The sequence below is a fragment of the Anolis sagrei genome, chromosome Y, assembly GCF_037176765.1.
Source record: "Anolis sagrei isolate rAnoSag1 chromosome Y, rAnoSag1.mat, whole genome shotgun sequence".
NCBI classification, from domain to species: domain Eukaryota; kingdom Metazoa; phylum Chordata; class Lepidosauria; order Squamata; family Dactyloidae; genus Anolis; species Anolis sagrei.
Genome location: NC_090035.1, coordinates 61,728,037 through 61,745,152, shown reverse-complemented (window position 1 = coordinate 61,745,152; position 17,116 = coordinate 61,728,037). Strand labels below are relative to the sequence as shown.

General features: G+C 42.8%; 1 protein-coding gene across 3 annotated transcripts in view; it reads left to right on the top strand.

The window, feature by feature from the left end:
• Positions 1-5,060: 5,060 nt before the first annotated feature.
• Positions 5,061-17,116, top strand: part of LOC137095063 (nuclear inhibitor of protein phosphatase 1-like) — a 74,791-nt gene continuing 62,735 nt past the window's right edge. For all 3 annotated transcript variants that reach the window (XM_067461264.1, XM_067461265.1, XM_067461267.1), the window contains exons 1-4: positions 5,061-5,290; positions 9,190-9,259; positions 10,512-10,611; positions 13,804-13,941. In XM_067461264.1, coding sequence (XP_067317365.1) covers positions 5,182-5,290; positions 9,190-9,259; positions 10,512-10,611; positions 13,804-13,941 — 417 coding nt within the window. In that variant the 5' untranslated portion in view covers positions 5,061-5,181. The remainder of the gene's footprint in view (positions 5,291-9,189; positions 9,260-10,511; positions 10,612-13,803; positions 13,942-17,116) is intronic.

The following is a 17,116-nucleotide window of genomic DNA, read 5'->3' as shown; positions in this document are numbered from 1 at the left end:
TGCACTGGTTTATTTTATAGAGCACTTAGGCAAGAATCACTCGTGGAGGACTGTCCCCAAACCCTAGGACCAGGGATTTAATTTAGTCTAAAAATTTAGTGTGGACCCAAGCCAGTACCTTCGTGGTCGCCAATTTAGGGTCTTTGCCAGGAGGCAGAGACCAATTAGACTCATCAAAGAGTTCTTTTTTCCCTGGCGCGACAGAGAAGCATCCCATATTTTTCCCTGATTTCCCAATGAAAAGTCTCACCAGTTGAAGAAGAGCCATCGAAGTTTAATGCGATTCAGCTGAAACCGGATGCAAAGCTGCAATCATTCGCCAAGCTAAGCATGAGGGGAATACACCAATACAGTCATATTTATAGAAAATTCAAAGTTGTACAGTTCAAACTCCCCGCCCCGGCTTCCCTGTTGTTCCCTGCCATGATTGGGCGATGGGTTCCAGTGGTCCGTAGGAACCAATGGGGAGACCTCTGCCACCTGGTGGTGACAGCCAATCAGGAGAAATGGAGGCAGGATGAGGGAGCACACAGGAATCTGGGAAAGAAGTCCTTAAACAAAGGAATGCCATGTGCTCTTGTGAGACAAAGGGTCAACATGTGTCCTGATCCTTCCTGGCTGTGAGACAGGGGAACAATGATGGCAGCCTGAGGTTAATGCTAAGTAAACAAAAGCAGAGGGGGAGGTTTCCCCTTATCTTTCAGAAACTTTTGTCAAACAATGCTTTACTCTAGTGGGCCATCTTCCGAGGCTAGAGATAAGAATCTCCTTCTTTTATCCATGCAAAGGTGTCTTTGGCGGGAGGTTTCAGTCTTTAGTTTCTGAAGGCCAGGGGGTTCCCTTACATATTTCTTTGGAGGGAGAAGGGGCAAATGGTCAGGAATACAAGGAAGCATAATAACCATACAGAAATTATACACAGGGAAATCATATGCAGCTATCTTCCCATCCGGGACCCCAGAGAGAGATTAATAATATCAATTATAAAAAGCAGACTATATCAGGACACAGCATGAATTCATAAGTTGTCTTGAAGAAAGTTCATGGGTAGAGAGCAAGCTCTTGAAGAGAGTGAAGTCCAGGAATGCAGCAGAATTCAAAAAGCCAGACAAAGGGAGTCTATGGAGTTCCACTGGGTCAAGACGCAAAGCCCTGCAGCGCTGGGATGGAAGCCGGTCCCATGGTCCTTGGAAAACTACAGCTCTCTCTCTCGAGAGAGAGAGAGAGAGAGAGAGTCAGAGACCCCAAGGTCTAGCCATTCCCAAAGTTTCATGGGATCCTCACTGTTTGTTAAGGCCTTGACAAATTGACCAAGACTTAACCCCTATTGTGCAGTCTGGTACCTTTGTCCTTTGCAGAACTATAAGTCACTATCTCTTATTTTGGGCGGGGGGGGGGGTGCTCGACATCATGATCACTGGAGTATAACTCTGAAAACCATGGCTCAAATCCCCACTCAAGGCCCTTCCAGGCAGACGCTATATCCCAGGATCTGATCCCAGGTTTTATATTTAACCCGATTATCTGCCAGTGTGAACTCATATAATCCAGTTTAAAGCAGAAAACCTGGGATCAGATCCTAGGATATAGGGTCTGCCTGGATGGGCCCGCTTGTTAACTTTGGGAAAGTTGCACCCCTTCAGCATCAGGAGTAGTAGTTAAGTAAAACGAAGTAAAAACAAATTCTATTCCGCACTATCTCAGGGTGGCTCACAACATAAAAGGAAAACATTTAATGTCGTACAATACAAAAATAGACTTAATTCAAAATAAACAAAACAGAGAATTTGCATGAAAACGATAACAACAAATTACCCACAACCAAAGAAACGGTGACCTCCACTGATGATGGACCTGGACCAAACTTGGCACACAGAGCCCCCATGACTAACTCAACCTACTGGAGAGGTTTGGGGTGCCTGACTCACCATAGTGGGAGCTGTAGTTTGCCCTACAGCCAGAGAGCACACTGAACCCCACCGATGATGCATCTAGAGCAACTTGCTCAATATAACAAATTTGAAGTACTGATGTTTGAGGACTGGGACATCCGTAGGGATACCAAAGTGCTTGTTTATAAAGCTATTGTCCTCCCAACCCTGCTATATGCCTGCAAAATGTGGATTGTCTACAGATGTCACACGCAACTCCTAGAACGATTCCACCAGCGCTGCCTCCGGAAAATCCTGCAAATCTCTTGGGAAGACAAGCACAGAAATGTCAGAATGTTGGAAGAAGCAAAGACCACCAGCATTGAAGCGATGGTCCTCTGCCATCAACTCCGCTGGACCGGCCACATTGTCCGGATGCCTGACCACTGTTTCCCAAAGCATTTGCTCTACTCCGAACTCAAGAATGGAAAACGGAATGTTGGAGGGCAGGAAAAGAGATTCAAAGATGGGCTCAAAGCCAACCTTAAAAACTGGCAAAGACACTGAGTACTGAGAAGCCTTGGCCTGTGAGCGCTTCAGCTGGAGGTCAGCTGTGACCAACAATGATGCAGAATTTGAAGAGGCACGAATGGAGGGTGAAAGAAAGAAATGTGCCAAGAGGAAGGCACGTCAAGCCAACCCGACTGGGACCGCCTTCCATCTGGAAACCAATGCCCTCACTGTGGGAGATGATGCAGATCAAGAATAGGGCTCCACAGTCACCTACGGACCCATCCTGGAGGATTATCCTACTCGGACAACGAGGGCTCGCCTAAGTAAGTAAGTACTGATGGAGTTTCTCGGGGTTAACCAGGCATGATAGAATCAGAGCTGGAAGAGACCTCATGGGCCATCCAGTCCAACCCCTGCCAAGAAGCAGGGAAATCACGTTCAAAGCACCCCCAACAGATGGCCATCCAGTCTCTGTTTAAAAGCTTCCAAAGAAGGCGCCTCTACCACACTCTGGGACAGAGAATTCCATTGCTGAATGGTCACAGTCATGAAGTTTATTTATTTATTTACGACATTTATATGCCGCCCTTCTCACTTCCTCATGTTCAGATGGAATGAGGAGCCTGCAGTGGCGCAGTGGGTGAAAGCCCTGTGCCAGCAGGATTGAAGACCGACAGGTCGCAGGTTCGAATCCGGGGAGAGGCGGATGAGCTCCCTCTATCAGCTCCAGCTCCTCATGCGGGGACATGAGAGAAGCCTCCCACAAGGATGATAAAAACATAAAATCATCCGGGCGTCCCCTGGGCAACGTCCTTGCAGACGGCCAATTCTCTCACAACAGTGACGTCGAGCATGCTCTCCCCCCTAACAAGGGATGGTGACTTATAGTTCTGCAAAGGACAAAGGTATCAGACTGCACAATAGGGGTTAAGTCTTGGTCAATTTGCCAAGGCCTTAACAACAATGAGGACCTCATGAAACTTTGGAAATAGCTACACCTTGGGGTCCCTGCCTCTCTTGGGAGCTGTAGTTCTCCATGGACGGGGAGCAAAGCTTGTTTCCAGAGACACCAGGTCCATTTGGGCCACTCAAGAACTCCTGCCAGGACCTTTATGCAACACTCTTGCGTTTTAGCCATCCCCTATGGACACTCTTTCCTCCCACATGGACAAACCTTATGAAATCTTGCCTTTTATGAACTTTGGATATATGAAATGTGTTTTCTGATTTCTTTGTGTGGCAGAAGCCTTTCCCCTTTTCTTCTGACCTTTGTTTCCCCTATATACATGAAGAAACTCCACCAAAGGGACTACAAAGCACAAAACATTCCAGGAATTTTTTTATCCACAACTTCCTTTTGCATGAACAATAGCCTGGGCAGCTGGTGGCCCTCGGAGGAATTGCCCAGCCCTCAGCTTGCCCCTTTGGCAAAAATCTTAATCATATTTCCTCCTGAAGGACAAAAGGTCCTCGAAAAACCTTTTGCCTTTGCTCTGATTAACTCAGCTATCTCCACCAAGAAACAATTACCCCAGTTTACACATGTTGATTCATTCCACCAAAAGCACAATAGATCAGGCTGGCTTGAGATTTCCCCTTTGTCTCGCCGGCCACATGGCATTATTTTTTTCACATTCATTCATAGATTCCTTTGTGTCCTTTCATCCCGCCTCCCTCTTTTCTGATTTGCTATCGCTGCTAGATGGCAGAAGCCTCCCCATTGGACCCTGCGGACCACTGGAGCTTCCTGATTGGTCCAGAGGCGGCAGGGCCACCTCCCAGCTGTTCGCCCATTGTCCAATCGCAGTGGAGGGTGGCAGGGAGGCTGGGGCGGGAAGTTTGAACTCTGCAACTTTGAAAACTCTATATAAATGGCAGCATCAAATGTATTTCTTTATGCTTGCATTTGAATGATCACTGCAATTGCATCCGCTTCAGCTGAATTGCTAATAAACCTGGGTGCCACTTCTTCGCCTTGGCAAGAGTCTCATTTCAATTATTAATATTAATAACATTGCTGGAATCAGGCTTCTCTGACGGCTTGCCAACGTCATGGGCCCTCTTTGGTGCGGTCCTAGGGGTCTCTCTTACTGAGGAGACCCTCCTAAAGTCCGTATTGACTTCAACAGGTGCAACTCTTGACACGACCAAAAAAAAAAAAAGATGGAACCTCCTTTCTTCTGGTTTGAAGCCATTGCTCCATTGCAACCTAGTCTCCAGGGCAACAGAAAACAAGCTTGCTCCCTCCTCCCTGGGCACCCAGCCTCTGTTTAAAAGCTTCCAAAGAAGGAGCCTCTACCACACTCTGAACAGCTCCCACAGTCAGGAAGTTCAGTCCTAATGTTCAGATGGAATCTCCTTTCTTGTAGTGGCTCTCCTTCCTTGATGTGAGTTATGGTTCACCTATAATGTTATGCATTTGGTACAATTAAAAACTGACGTTTTCAAATAATCCAGCCAACGCCCAAACTAAAAAAAAAAAAACATGACCAGGATCTAAGCAGAAATGACTCCAGGCCGCAACACTGCTATGGCAACCAGGAAGCTCTCCCGCAACTGGCACCCGGCGCGACGCATGCGCACATGTCTCCTCCTCCACTGCCCGTGACGTGACGCCCTCAGCCTAAGCACTGCGCCTGAAGCAGTCACTTCCGGGTTCATTTTGTGCGCCTGCGCGGAGAGGGGAGGAGCCAGACCTTCGTTCTGCGCGTGCGTCGCGGTCAAGATGGTGGCTTCCCGGCTTGGCTCTTCTTCTTCTATTTCGGCGCTTCTGGTTTCGTGAGCTCCCGCTTCAACCATGTCTTACGGGCCGTTGGAGACTTTCAGGCCCGGGGGCCTTCCGCCCCGGGATTTCAACGCTATCATCCAGATCTGCAGCACCAACGTCCAACGCTTTGCACAGAGCAGTGAGTCCATTTATTTGTTTGTTTATTTACGGAGACTCAGAGCGGCTTACAATATATATATATTCATACAATATATTATATTATTAGCATAGTACAATGTCAGTATATATTACTATATATTAATATTATTAGTAATAATAATGGGACTAAGTGGCAGCTTATATACATTATACAAGGCATGGGCCAACTTGGGCCCTCCAGGTGTTTTGGACTTCAACTCCCACCATTCCTCACAGCCTCAGGCCCCTTCCTTTCCCCCCTCAGCCGCTTAAGCTGAGGCTGTGAGGAATGGTGGGAGTTGAAGTCCAAAACATCTGGAAGGCCCAAGTTGGCCCATGCCTGCACTATACCACAGTGGCTATATTGATGGTTTCCTCTAATCACCAAAGAGTTCCAACTACAGGCTTCCTTCTGTTCCCAGACCAGTCCTTGGATGGTTCAAAAAAGGGGTTGAGCAGTTAGTTTCAGCTGCTCTTGTAAGGTGCCTAGCGCAGTGGTTCTCAACCTTCCTAATGCCACGACCCCTTAGTACAGGTCCTCATGTTGTGGTGACCCCCAACCATAATGTTATTTTCGTTGCTACTTCATAACTGTAATTTTGCTACTGTCGTGATTCGTAATCTAAATATCTGATATGCAGGATGTATTTTCAGTCACTGGAACAAATTTGGCACAAATACCCAATATGCCCAAATTTGAATTCTGGTGAGGTTGGGGGTGATTGATTTTGTCATTTCGTAATGCTGGAGTTGCTGGGATTTATAGTTCACCTAAAATCAAAATCAAAGAGCCTTCTGAACTCCACCAATGATGGAATTGAATCAAACTTGGGACACAGAATTCCCATGACCAAGAGAAAATACTGAGAAGGTCTGGTGGACATTGTCCTTGAGTTTTTTGGAGTTGTAGTTCACCTACTTCCAGAGAACACTCTGGACTCAAGCAATGATGGATCTGGATCAAACTTAGCACAGATATTCAATATGCCCAAATGTGAATACTGGTAGAGTTTGAAGAAAATAGACCTTGCTATTTGGGAGTTGTAATTGTTGGGATTTATAGTTCACCCACATTGAAATAGCATTCTGAACCCCACCGATAGAATTGGACCAAACTTTCCACACAGAACCCCCATGACCAACAGAAAATACTATGATTTCTGATGGTCTTTGGTGACCCCTCTGACACCCCCTCGTGACCCCCACGGGGGTCCCGACACCCAGGTTGAGAAACACTGGCCTAGAGAGTCAGCAAATTAGCTTCGGCTATTCATGCAACATGCTTAGTAATAATAATAATAATAGTTTTATTTCTTTCCTGCCTCTCCTCACAAGCTCGAGGGGGGTTACAGCTTTACTTAAATGTAAACTCATATTATTAATCCATATAAATAAAAATGTAATGTTCGTTTGTGGGAATAACAGAACTCAAAACCACTGGACAAATTGACAGCAAATGTGGACACAAAACACCTCTCAGGTCAACGAGTGACTATCACGCATAAAAACACCGAAAAGTACAGCAGAAGGGACTTTAAAAAAACAAACAGAAAACAACATTACAACGCATGCGTAAAACTACATATATATACACAGACACACATATATACACACATATATGCACATACACACACAAAAAAGGAGAGAAAGAAGGAAAGAAAGAAAGAAAGGTAGAGAAGGAAGGAGGGAGAGAAAGAGGGAAAGAAGGAGAGAAGGAAGGAAAAAGAAGGGTAGAGAAGGAAAGGAGGAGAGAAGGAGGGAGAAAAAGAGGGAAGGAGAGAAGGTAAGAAAGAAGGGTAAAGAAGGAGGGAAGGAGATAAAGAAGGAAAGACAGAAGGGTAGAGAAGGAAGGAAGGAGAGAAGGAGGGAGAGAATGAAATAAAAAAGTAAAAGAGGGAAGGAAGGAGAGAAGGAACAAAAGAGAAAAAGAGGGAGGGAGGGAAGGAAAGAGACAAGACAGGATGGAACCAAAGAGCAAAGGAAGCGAGAAAAGAAACAGATTGGGAAGGAAGAAGGGAAAGAAAAAGAGGGAAGGAAGGAAGGAGAGAAAGAAAGAAGGAGAGAAAGAAGGAGAGAAAGAGGGAGGGAAGGTTGGCCACAGCAACGCGTGGCGGGTACAGCTAGTCTATATAAATAAAAATGTAATGTTCATTTGTGGAATTGACATAACTCAAAAACCACTGGACAAATTGACACCAAATGTGGACACAAGACACCTCTCAGGTCAAGTTACCATCACTCATAAAAACACAATGGGAGAGACTAATGGCAAAAAAACAAAACAAAAAAAAACCCAACATTAGAACGCATGCGCAAAACCACATATATACACAAATATATATACACACAAAACACATATACAGAGACTGGGCCCAAGGCATCGCATGACAGAGGGCGGCTAGTTAAATCAACAAATTAACAACAAAAGTCAATATAAAGGGAAAACAAACATATTAAATTGATACCAAACCATCATCCATAAATAAAACAATTAAAACATCTCAGTCACTGCTCTGGTTAAATAGAGATTATAAAATCCAGTTTAAAGTTGTTTCCATTAAATCAGCCACTGGATGTTATTATATTTAATGGTGCTCCATGCAGTCATGCTGGCCACATTACCTTGGAGGTGTCTACGGACAATGCCGGCTCTTCGGCTTAAAAATGGAGATGAGCACCAACCTCCAGAGTCGGACACAACTAGACTTAATGTCAAGGAGAAACCTTTACCATTTTATTGCCATAAGCCTGTTTATAAAGCCAGGTTTTCAATTCCTTCTGGAACATCAAAGCGTAGAAGCTTGCCTGATCTCCCTGAGGAGGGTGTTCCAGAGCTAGGGGGCTACTACCGAGAAGGCCCTCTCCTTCATCCCCACCAACTGCGCTTATGATGGAGGTAGGACTATGAGAAGTCCCCCCCCCCCCCCAAAAGCAGATCTTAAACAGAGATGTGGTTGCATAAATAGTCAGGACCCAAACCATATAGGGCTTTATAGGTAATAATCTGCACTTTGAATTGGGCCCAGAAACATATAGGCAACCAATGGAGCTGCTCATCCAAGTCCTCAGTCTAGCTTGGAGGCCTGTAGTAGACCTCCTCAACAACATTCATTTAGTTTCTTTTCCACTTTATTTTTCCCCAGATACACTCAACCTGGCTTCCAAGAGTTGATAAACTCCTGCCTACGCAAATACTCTCCCAGATAACTCAGCTTAAAGCCCTCCTCATCAAATGTGCGAGGCTCCTAGCAAAAAACATTTCTACCAACCTCTGGGAGGTGCAAGTCATCCTTTGCCAGAAGTCCAACTTTATTAAACCTCAGACCATGGTCCAGGAAGTCAAATTGTTTCTATTGGCACTATCTGCAAATACAGTTATTCACTTCTGTTATCCTTCTCTCCCTTCCTGGGTCACAGCCTTGAACTGGGAGAACAGATGAAATTATGACCTCAAGATCCTTCGGTTTCCTACCCATAGCCTCATAATCCTATGTAATCTACCCAAGGCTCGGCCTTGCATTGCCATTGGTTCCCACAGGCACCAAAATGGTCTGTTGGATTGACAGGCTTTGTCAGCCTGTGTTTTGTAATCATTATCTTTACAATAGCAAGAGAGTTTTTTAAAATTCTCTGAATCTGACTATATTTTATTCATTGAAAGACAACTTCATGTTGCATCAAAGAATTCAACACATTGGGAAGTGTGTTGGCTAGTGAAATTGCATTTTGAAATACTTTGCAAACTTTAAGCACATTACCGAAATTGAAGCCAATGCAATCTGTTCAGATAAGCATAGTTTCTATCAGAATATGAGTTGAGACATATTTTCTTAGCAGCACCTGCTTCATGGATAACATTTATGGCAAAATTATAACAGATCATTACTTTTGCTTCTATAGCATCACAGATAAAGAACTTGATAAACCAGCTGGGAACCAAACAGGACTCCAGTAAACTGCAGGAAAACCTGTAAGTATCATCATTCTACACAATCCTTAACCTTGGCATTATAGTGTCAAAGTGGAATATTGAGTGAGATGTTGAATTTCTTAGCACTAATGTCTGGGGTTGATAGAACAAATTATAAGAGTTAATGGAGAAGTATTTATTTATTTGAAACAGTTATACCCTGTCCTTCTCAACCTCCAGAACAGTTTCCAAATAGGCATCAATTCAATGCCAAACATAATATAAAACACATAATAAATACATGCATATACAATTAAAATAATTAAAAATATATATTAAAATCACCAGAATTTAAATCGTTGTCCAAATCAGTCCAAGTATGGTCCAATAAAATCTTGTCTTCCCCAATAAACAAACTATTCTGTGAATGCTTGATCCGGTAACCAGGATTTAAGTTTAAGGTCAGGAGGGAGGGGGCAGATCTAACCTCATTGGGAAGGGAGTTCCACAGCCGAGAGGCCACCATGAAGAAGGCCCTATCTCTCGTCCCCACCAAACGAGACTGCAATGGCGGTGGGACCGAGAGCAGGGCCTTCCCGGATGATATTAAGGTTCTAGATGTAAAGGTTCAAGTTAAAAAAAACTTGTCTTATATTGAGGACATGCCCAATGTTCACTCTTCTTTTCAGTTTATTTATTATACTGAAAGGGTGTGTTTTTCCAGGAGTGTCCAGATTGAAAGTTGGGATGCATTTTGCAGAGAGCTGTGATGATGACTCAAGCCACTGTCTTTTCTGTGACTGCTACTCCTTTTCTGGATTCATGGATCACTAAGAAAAATTGGCTTATGTGGACAATCTTTTTCCTTCTATTTCTAGAAGGAGCTACTGCCAGTTTTAGATCCCCCAAACTAGCTTTCCTGTGCAAATTGCTTCTCCCCCACAGAGAGCTAAAGTGAGAGGACTTTCACTTTGAGTCACGCCCCCAAAGTCAGGCATAAGGTCTTAATGTTGTGAAATTTCTCAGCCAAGTGTAATGGCTTCTGGATAACAGTTGGGCAAACGTAAAGCGGCCTCTCTTTTATAGCCTGATATAAAAAGGCTTTCAATTTAGGAGTGCTTGTTGACCTCAGTAGCTCTGTAACATGTGAAATATTAACATTTTAGGACACACAACAGGGTTTGTATGGCCATCACAACTCACTGCTTAAGGAAACTAAACAAAAAAATATGGGTAACATTCTTCCAGTTCTGACATAATGTTACAATTTGAAGAATCTAGAAACCAAAGCTAAACAATGCATTTTTCATAGGCAACAGTTGCAGCACACAGCAAACCAACTCGCCAAAGAGACCAATGAATACCTGAAGGAATTGGGTTCCTTACCACTCCCCTTATCTACATCAGAACAGGTTTGTGAAGTCTTTCTGTAGTTTTGATGGATTGAAAGAAAACTATTATTTCTAATAATACTTGTTGTGCTTTTAGATATTTGAGAGTACAGGCATTATGTTTGATGGGTTTATTTATTTTGTATCAAAGCATTGCATAAGTAAGTACAAAACTGATAAAAATAGGAGTACAAGCAGCTAAATATTTTTTTTACCATAATTGGAAAACAATGACCGGATTGTCTGTAACTTTAAACAATTCTTCCTCTGTACATGAGGCAGGACATTGTAGACAAGCATACAGATGCAGTTGTTTGTTCTGCTCCACAATTGCCCAAGGTGGAGGATTATTTTAGGTAGTGCCATTTTGTCAGGTTGTCTTTTGATCTTCCCACTTCACTTCTGAGTCTGTTCAGGGACTTCCAAATTGAACATTCTTGGTTTGGTTTTAAACCAGTTTGGTGAGTGTTAGAGGCCACTGTCAGGCCACCTCAGGCACACAATCAGGAAAAAAGGGGGAAGAGAGAGCTTTTTTTCTAGGAAAGGGTGCTCTGCACATATCCAGAGGCACCTTGACTGATGCTGCTCCTTCTCCCCTTTCTTTTCCTTTCAGCCATTCTCCTCATTATTTACTTTATTATTTATTTATTTACTTTGCTTATATACCGCTGTTCTCAGCTCGGGGGTGACTCACAGCGGTGTACAACATAGAAACAGATTCAAATTCAAGACACAATCTAAAATAATCAATCTAGCATTAACCCAAAACATCATCATCAAAAACATCATCAATAATACAAAAGCCATTCCACGTCGTCTCATCGTCTAAATCACAATCCAGTATCATTTTCCGTTGTTCCATTCCTGTCGTCATTACCAATTATTGCACTTCTTGTTCGAACGCTTTCTTGAACAGCCAGGTCTTTAATTTCCTGCGGAATATCAACAGGGAAGGGGCCTGTCTGATGTCCACGGGAAGGGTGTTCCACAGCCAAGGAGCCACCACCGAGAAGGCTCTATCTCTCGTCCCCGCCAGGCGTGTCTGTGAGGCAGGCGGGATCGAGAGCAGGGCCTCCCCGGACGATCTCAAAGTCCTGGTGGGCTCGTAGGTCGAGATGCTGTCGGAAAGGTATCTTGGGCCAGAACCGTTTAGGGCTTTATAGGCCAATGCCAGCACCTTGAATTGAGCTCCTCTGTTATTCCCCTTATTGCTCAGTGTTTGTTTTGGTTCCTATTAAGTTGAGTATATATGAATGTATATATCTATACATGTAAAATCTTAATTTATATCTTGATTTTTTTCTTCCCAATTAAAATACAGAGCAGCTCATAGCATTAAAAATACAATTTAAAATTCACAAGATATTAGAATAGAATTAAATTAAACCATTTATTAAAATCCAATTAAAACACTTAAAAATCTTTAAACTGTTAAGGTGATCAAATACTCTGGCTTGCTCTTAAGAATTTTCTTCTCATACATACACACACACACACTGCTAATAGTGATACCAAGCTGTCAGAATTTAAAACACAATTAAAAACATATTTCTTCTGACAGCCAATTTTTAATTCTGAATTTAAACTTGCATTTTATAACCACAAATGATTTTAATGTGTTTTAAAATTATGTCTGCCTTTTAATGTGTTTGTTGCAAGGTTTTTTATTTGTTGTATGCTTTTATTTATGTAATTTATTGTATATATTTTATGTTCATACGTTTTTGAATTTGTTGTACCCTGCCTTGAGCCATCAGGAGAGGCAGGTAATAAATAAAATTATTATTATTTGATGCACAACAAAATGAGTACACAGGAAGCAAGATCACTCTGCTGGCTGTTGTATTGGATCACACATGGGTCACTTCCCAAGTGTCTAGGACTATGTGATGTATCAGCGAATAATGCATGCAGATTCAAGCAGGGTGGCCTTTTGCAGCTGACAGATGGTAATTTTGTCAGTGCCAACTGTTTTTAAGTGCAGGCCAAGGTCTTTAGGCACTGCACCCAGTGTGTCAATCACCACTGGGACCACCTTGACTGGCTTGTGCCAAAGTCTTTGCAGTTCGATCTTTATATCCTCATATCGTGTATGCTTTTCCAGTTGCTTTTCTTCAATTCTGCTGTCTCCTGGGATTGCAACATCGATGATCTATGCTTTGTTTTTTAACACGATCGTGAGGTTAGGAGTATTGTGCTCCAGAATTCTGTCAGTCTGAATAGTAATAATAATGATAATAATAGTTGTTATTGTTGTTATTAGTATTTCAATGGTCTTATGATTTTATCTATGCACTTTACCTATGCTGTACCCTACCCCAAGCCTTGCAGGGAGGAGGGTAACAAATAACAACAACAACAACACAGCCCAACAAAAATATATTGGTGTCTTGGTTTTTAGGCCTGTTCCTTGAATTATTTGAGGCACTGAATCTGAAAACTGTTTTGGATAGAATGCATTCATCAGTTCTAGTTTCTTAGATATTGTTATCATAGTTTTGTATGGGCTAACAGATGGTAACTGGTTGATGGCATATGCTCTGAATCTCAAAAACTAGAGCTGATAGGGGAAAGCTGGTGCTATTTTTGGAATTAGAGAGCCAAATATACCCAGAAACAGAGTTTAGATTTGAGGCAGCAGAGTTGAAAGAGACCCCCAGGGTCATCCAGTTCCACCCAGTTCTCCCAAGCAAGAAAACCCAGGCTCGATCTATGCTGCCATATAATCCAAATTATTAAATTTTCTATCATTATCTGTTTTGAACTGTATTATATGAGTCTACACTGCCATATAATCCAGTTCAAAGAAAATAATCTGGATTTTAAATGGAAGTGTAGATGGGCCTTCAGTCAAAGTTTAAGAAGCCCTGGTCTATGTGAAATAAGCAATCAATCATATATTTTAAAATATACAAATGCAATTATTTGTCCCCATACATTTTGTATTTGCAATTTATGTATGTGTCTGCATCTGTTATAAGTGGTTGATTTAAACTTCCTTTTGCTAGTGAAACTGAATTACCATGTAGCGAAATGATACAGGTCTAAAAATTGTCACCAACATTAAACATTTTGTAAGCTTTGCTCTAGACTTACAGTAACAGATGTAAGATGGTTGGGCTAGAAATAAGGGAAGAAGAAATGTATGAAATTGTTGAGTTTTCTTTGGTATTTTTGTTGCAATAAGTGACAAGACAATTACCTGTTTTGTAGCGCCAGCAGAAGCTTCAAAAGGAGCGCTTAATGAATGACTTTTCTGCGGCCTTAAATAACTTCCAAGCAGTGCAGAGAAGAGTGTCAGAAAAAGAGAAGGAAACTGTCGCCCGGGCAAGAGCTGGTTCCCGACTCAGTGTAAGTTGTTGGCCAATCCATTACTAAATGCAATGTCTGGCTTTGATGCTTTATTGAAATATAGCTACTTTTTATGAAATTTCTTTTGCATAGACTCTTATTAATCTGACCATATTTGGGTCTAGTTATAGCCAGATTCCATCACTGATCCTCCATGCTGCCTGTTTGTGAAGGCTGAAGTGGTTCTCTCAATTCTTCAGCAGGCATAATACTAAAATAGGGATTCAGTATGAAGTGGTTCAAAAGTCTACCTGGATTCCAGTTTGGAGGTGGTGGATTTGAAGTGGGTTTCCCTACAATATTTTTGGAATGTGACCTTCCCTCCTTCATTCCAATCCGCCACTTTATATCCAGGGAGATAAAGTGGAATATCAATCAATCAATAAATAAATAGACTATTATTATTATTATTATTATTATTATTATTATTAGATATTGTCAAAATACAATAGCTATTGCACCATTAGTATTGACAATAATAATAGTAATAATAATAATAATAATAATAATAATAATAATAGTGTATTGATATTGTACAAGTTGGCTTAATGATGTGATTAGCAGCCTATATCACATCAACATTATGGGGAGGCTCAAGAGGAGATCACCTCAGATGTGGACAACCCTCAGGCTTGGAGGAATGTCACCCTTAGAAAGAGACATAGGACCCGGAAGCCTCCTCAGAATACTTCTGCTCAGCTGCAGTTACACAATAGATTCCAAATTCTCACACAGCTATCACTTGACCAAGAAACACAACACTTTGAGGAAGACCAGAATGGCTTAGATACTGATCAGTGGCTCGTCCTTGATCAGTGTGTGGGGGATAGCCCTGATTGGGACAACACTTCACAACATTCACACTTACACAATCATGCAGGTGTACCATCCCCAACCATAGACCAGGTGCAACAGGAACATATACAGGAGAACGCTAGGCTCTTGGACGAATCTCAATGGATTGTCCTTGACGAATGCACTGGGGATGTCGAGGAGGAGGACAACACTTTACACCTACACAATTCACACCAACAGGATCACTTTTCTGGGGACCTACACACTACATTGTGCAAAAGGGGCCCTGCCAATCCTGAAAGTAAACAGGTCTTGGTAGTAGGCGACTCCCTCCCTAGAGGAACGGAAGCCTTCATTTCCAGACCGGATGGGATGGCTCAAGAAATATGCTGCCTACCAGGGGCAAAAATACACCATATCACTCAGAGGCTCACCAGGCTCCTCAAGCCCCATCACCGTCCTCCCCTCATGTTGATTCATGTAGGAACCAATGATACTGCCAGGCATACTTTTCAAAAGATCACAAATGATTTTCGAGCTCTAGGAACAAAGCTAAAGCAATGTAATGTACAGGTGGTTTTTTCATCCCTCCTTCCAGTCATAAAACACGGTCCTACAAGTGCCGGAAAAATAGTATAGGTCAATAACTGGCTTAGAAAATGGTGTCAGGAGGAACGCTTTGGCTTCCTTGACCATGGCCTGCTTTTCCAGGAGGATGGCCTACTGGCAAGGGATGGGGTGCATCTCACACAAGTAGGAAAACCCCTTTTTGCTCACAGACTCGCAAACCTCATTAGGCGCACTTTAAACTAGGTCCACCGGGAGAGGGGGACAACAGCTTTGCGAACACTACTTTACCCACAATGCCAGGGAATAGCCAGAAGGCTAAACGGAGGGCTGCACAAACACAAAGAGGACCAAGTACCGAAAGCACAATAATCCCAATTAAACAGCTCAAGGGAAGATCTCAGGGGCTCACATGTCTTTACACTAATGCACAGAGCATGGGAAATAAACATGACGAACTCCAGCTTTTAGCACAACACCACAAATATGATATCAAAGGCATCACTGAAACCTGGTGGGATGACTCCTATCGCTGGAATGTAGACATCTATAACCTCTTTCACAGAAACCGAACAAAGGGGAGAGGAGGCGGAGTAGCCTTATAAGTCAAAAACCCTTATGCTGCAGAAGAAATGCATGACAGCAATCCGGGAAACCAGCTTGAAAGCATCTGGATAAGAATCAAGGGAACTGGGACTCAAAAAGATCTTGTTGTAGGAGTCTACTACAGACCTCCAAGCCAGGAGTAAGAACTTGATGAAGACTTCTGCCAACAGTTGACCAAACAGACACAGAGAAGAGATGTAGTAGTCATGGGTGATTTCAACTATCCCGATATTTGCTGGAAAACAGACTCGGCCAAGAGTACAAAGTCCAACAAATTCCTCGCTTGCCTTGCAGACAATTTCATGGTCCAGAAGGTAGAAGAGGCAACAAGGGGATTGGCTACTCTTGATCTCATCCTAACAAATGCGGAGGACCTGATCGATGCGGTCGAAGTGGTAGGATCCTTAGGGGCAAGTGACCATGTGCTCCTGCAATTTGAGGTACAAAGGAAGGCCGAAATTAAGACAAGTCAAACCCGCATTTTGAACTTTAGGAGAGCTGATTTCCAAAAAATGAAGGAAACACTGAGCAGCATTCCGTGGACACAGATACTAAAAGACAAGGGAGTTACGGATGGATGGGAGTTTCTCAAGAGTGAAATACTCAAGGCGCAGTTGCAAAACGTGCCAACAAAAAGAAAAAATAGGACAAGTGCAAAGAAGCCAGAATGGATGTCCAAAGGGCTTCTAACTGTGCTGAGACACAAAAGAGACATGCACAAGAACTGGAAAAAGGGAGAAATCACCAAAGAAGAATTCAAACAAATAGCCAACACCTGTAGGGAAAAGGTCCGCAAGGCTAAAGCGCAAAACGAGCTCCGGCTTGCCAGGGGCATTAAAAACAATAAAAAGGGATTCTTTTCTTATGTTAGTAGAAAAAGGAAAAACAATGAGGTGATAGGGCCTCTTCGAGGAGAAGATGGGGCAATGCTGACAGGGGATAGGGAAAAGACAGAACTACTTAATGCCTTCTTTGCCTCGGTCTTCTCACAAAAAGAAAGTCATCTTCAACCTCAACAAGACTGAGTGGATGAGGGATTTGAGGACATCCAACTCCAAATTGGGAAACAAGTCGTACAGGAATACCTGGCCGCTCTAAATGAGTTCAAGTCCCCTTTCAGGGCCAGATCAACTACACCCCAGAGTATTGAAGGAACTAGCGGAAGTCATTTCGGAACCATTGGCAACCATCTTTGAGAGTTCTTGGA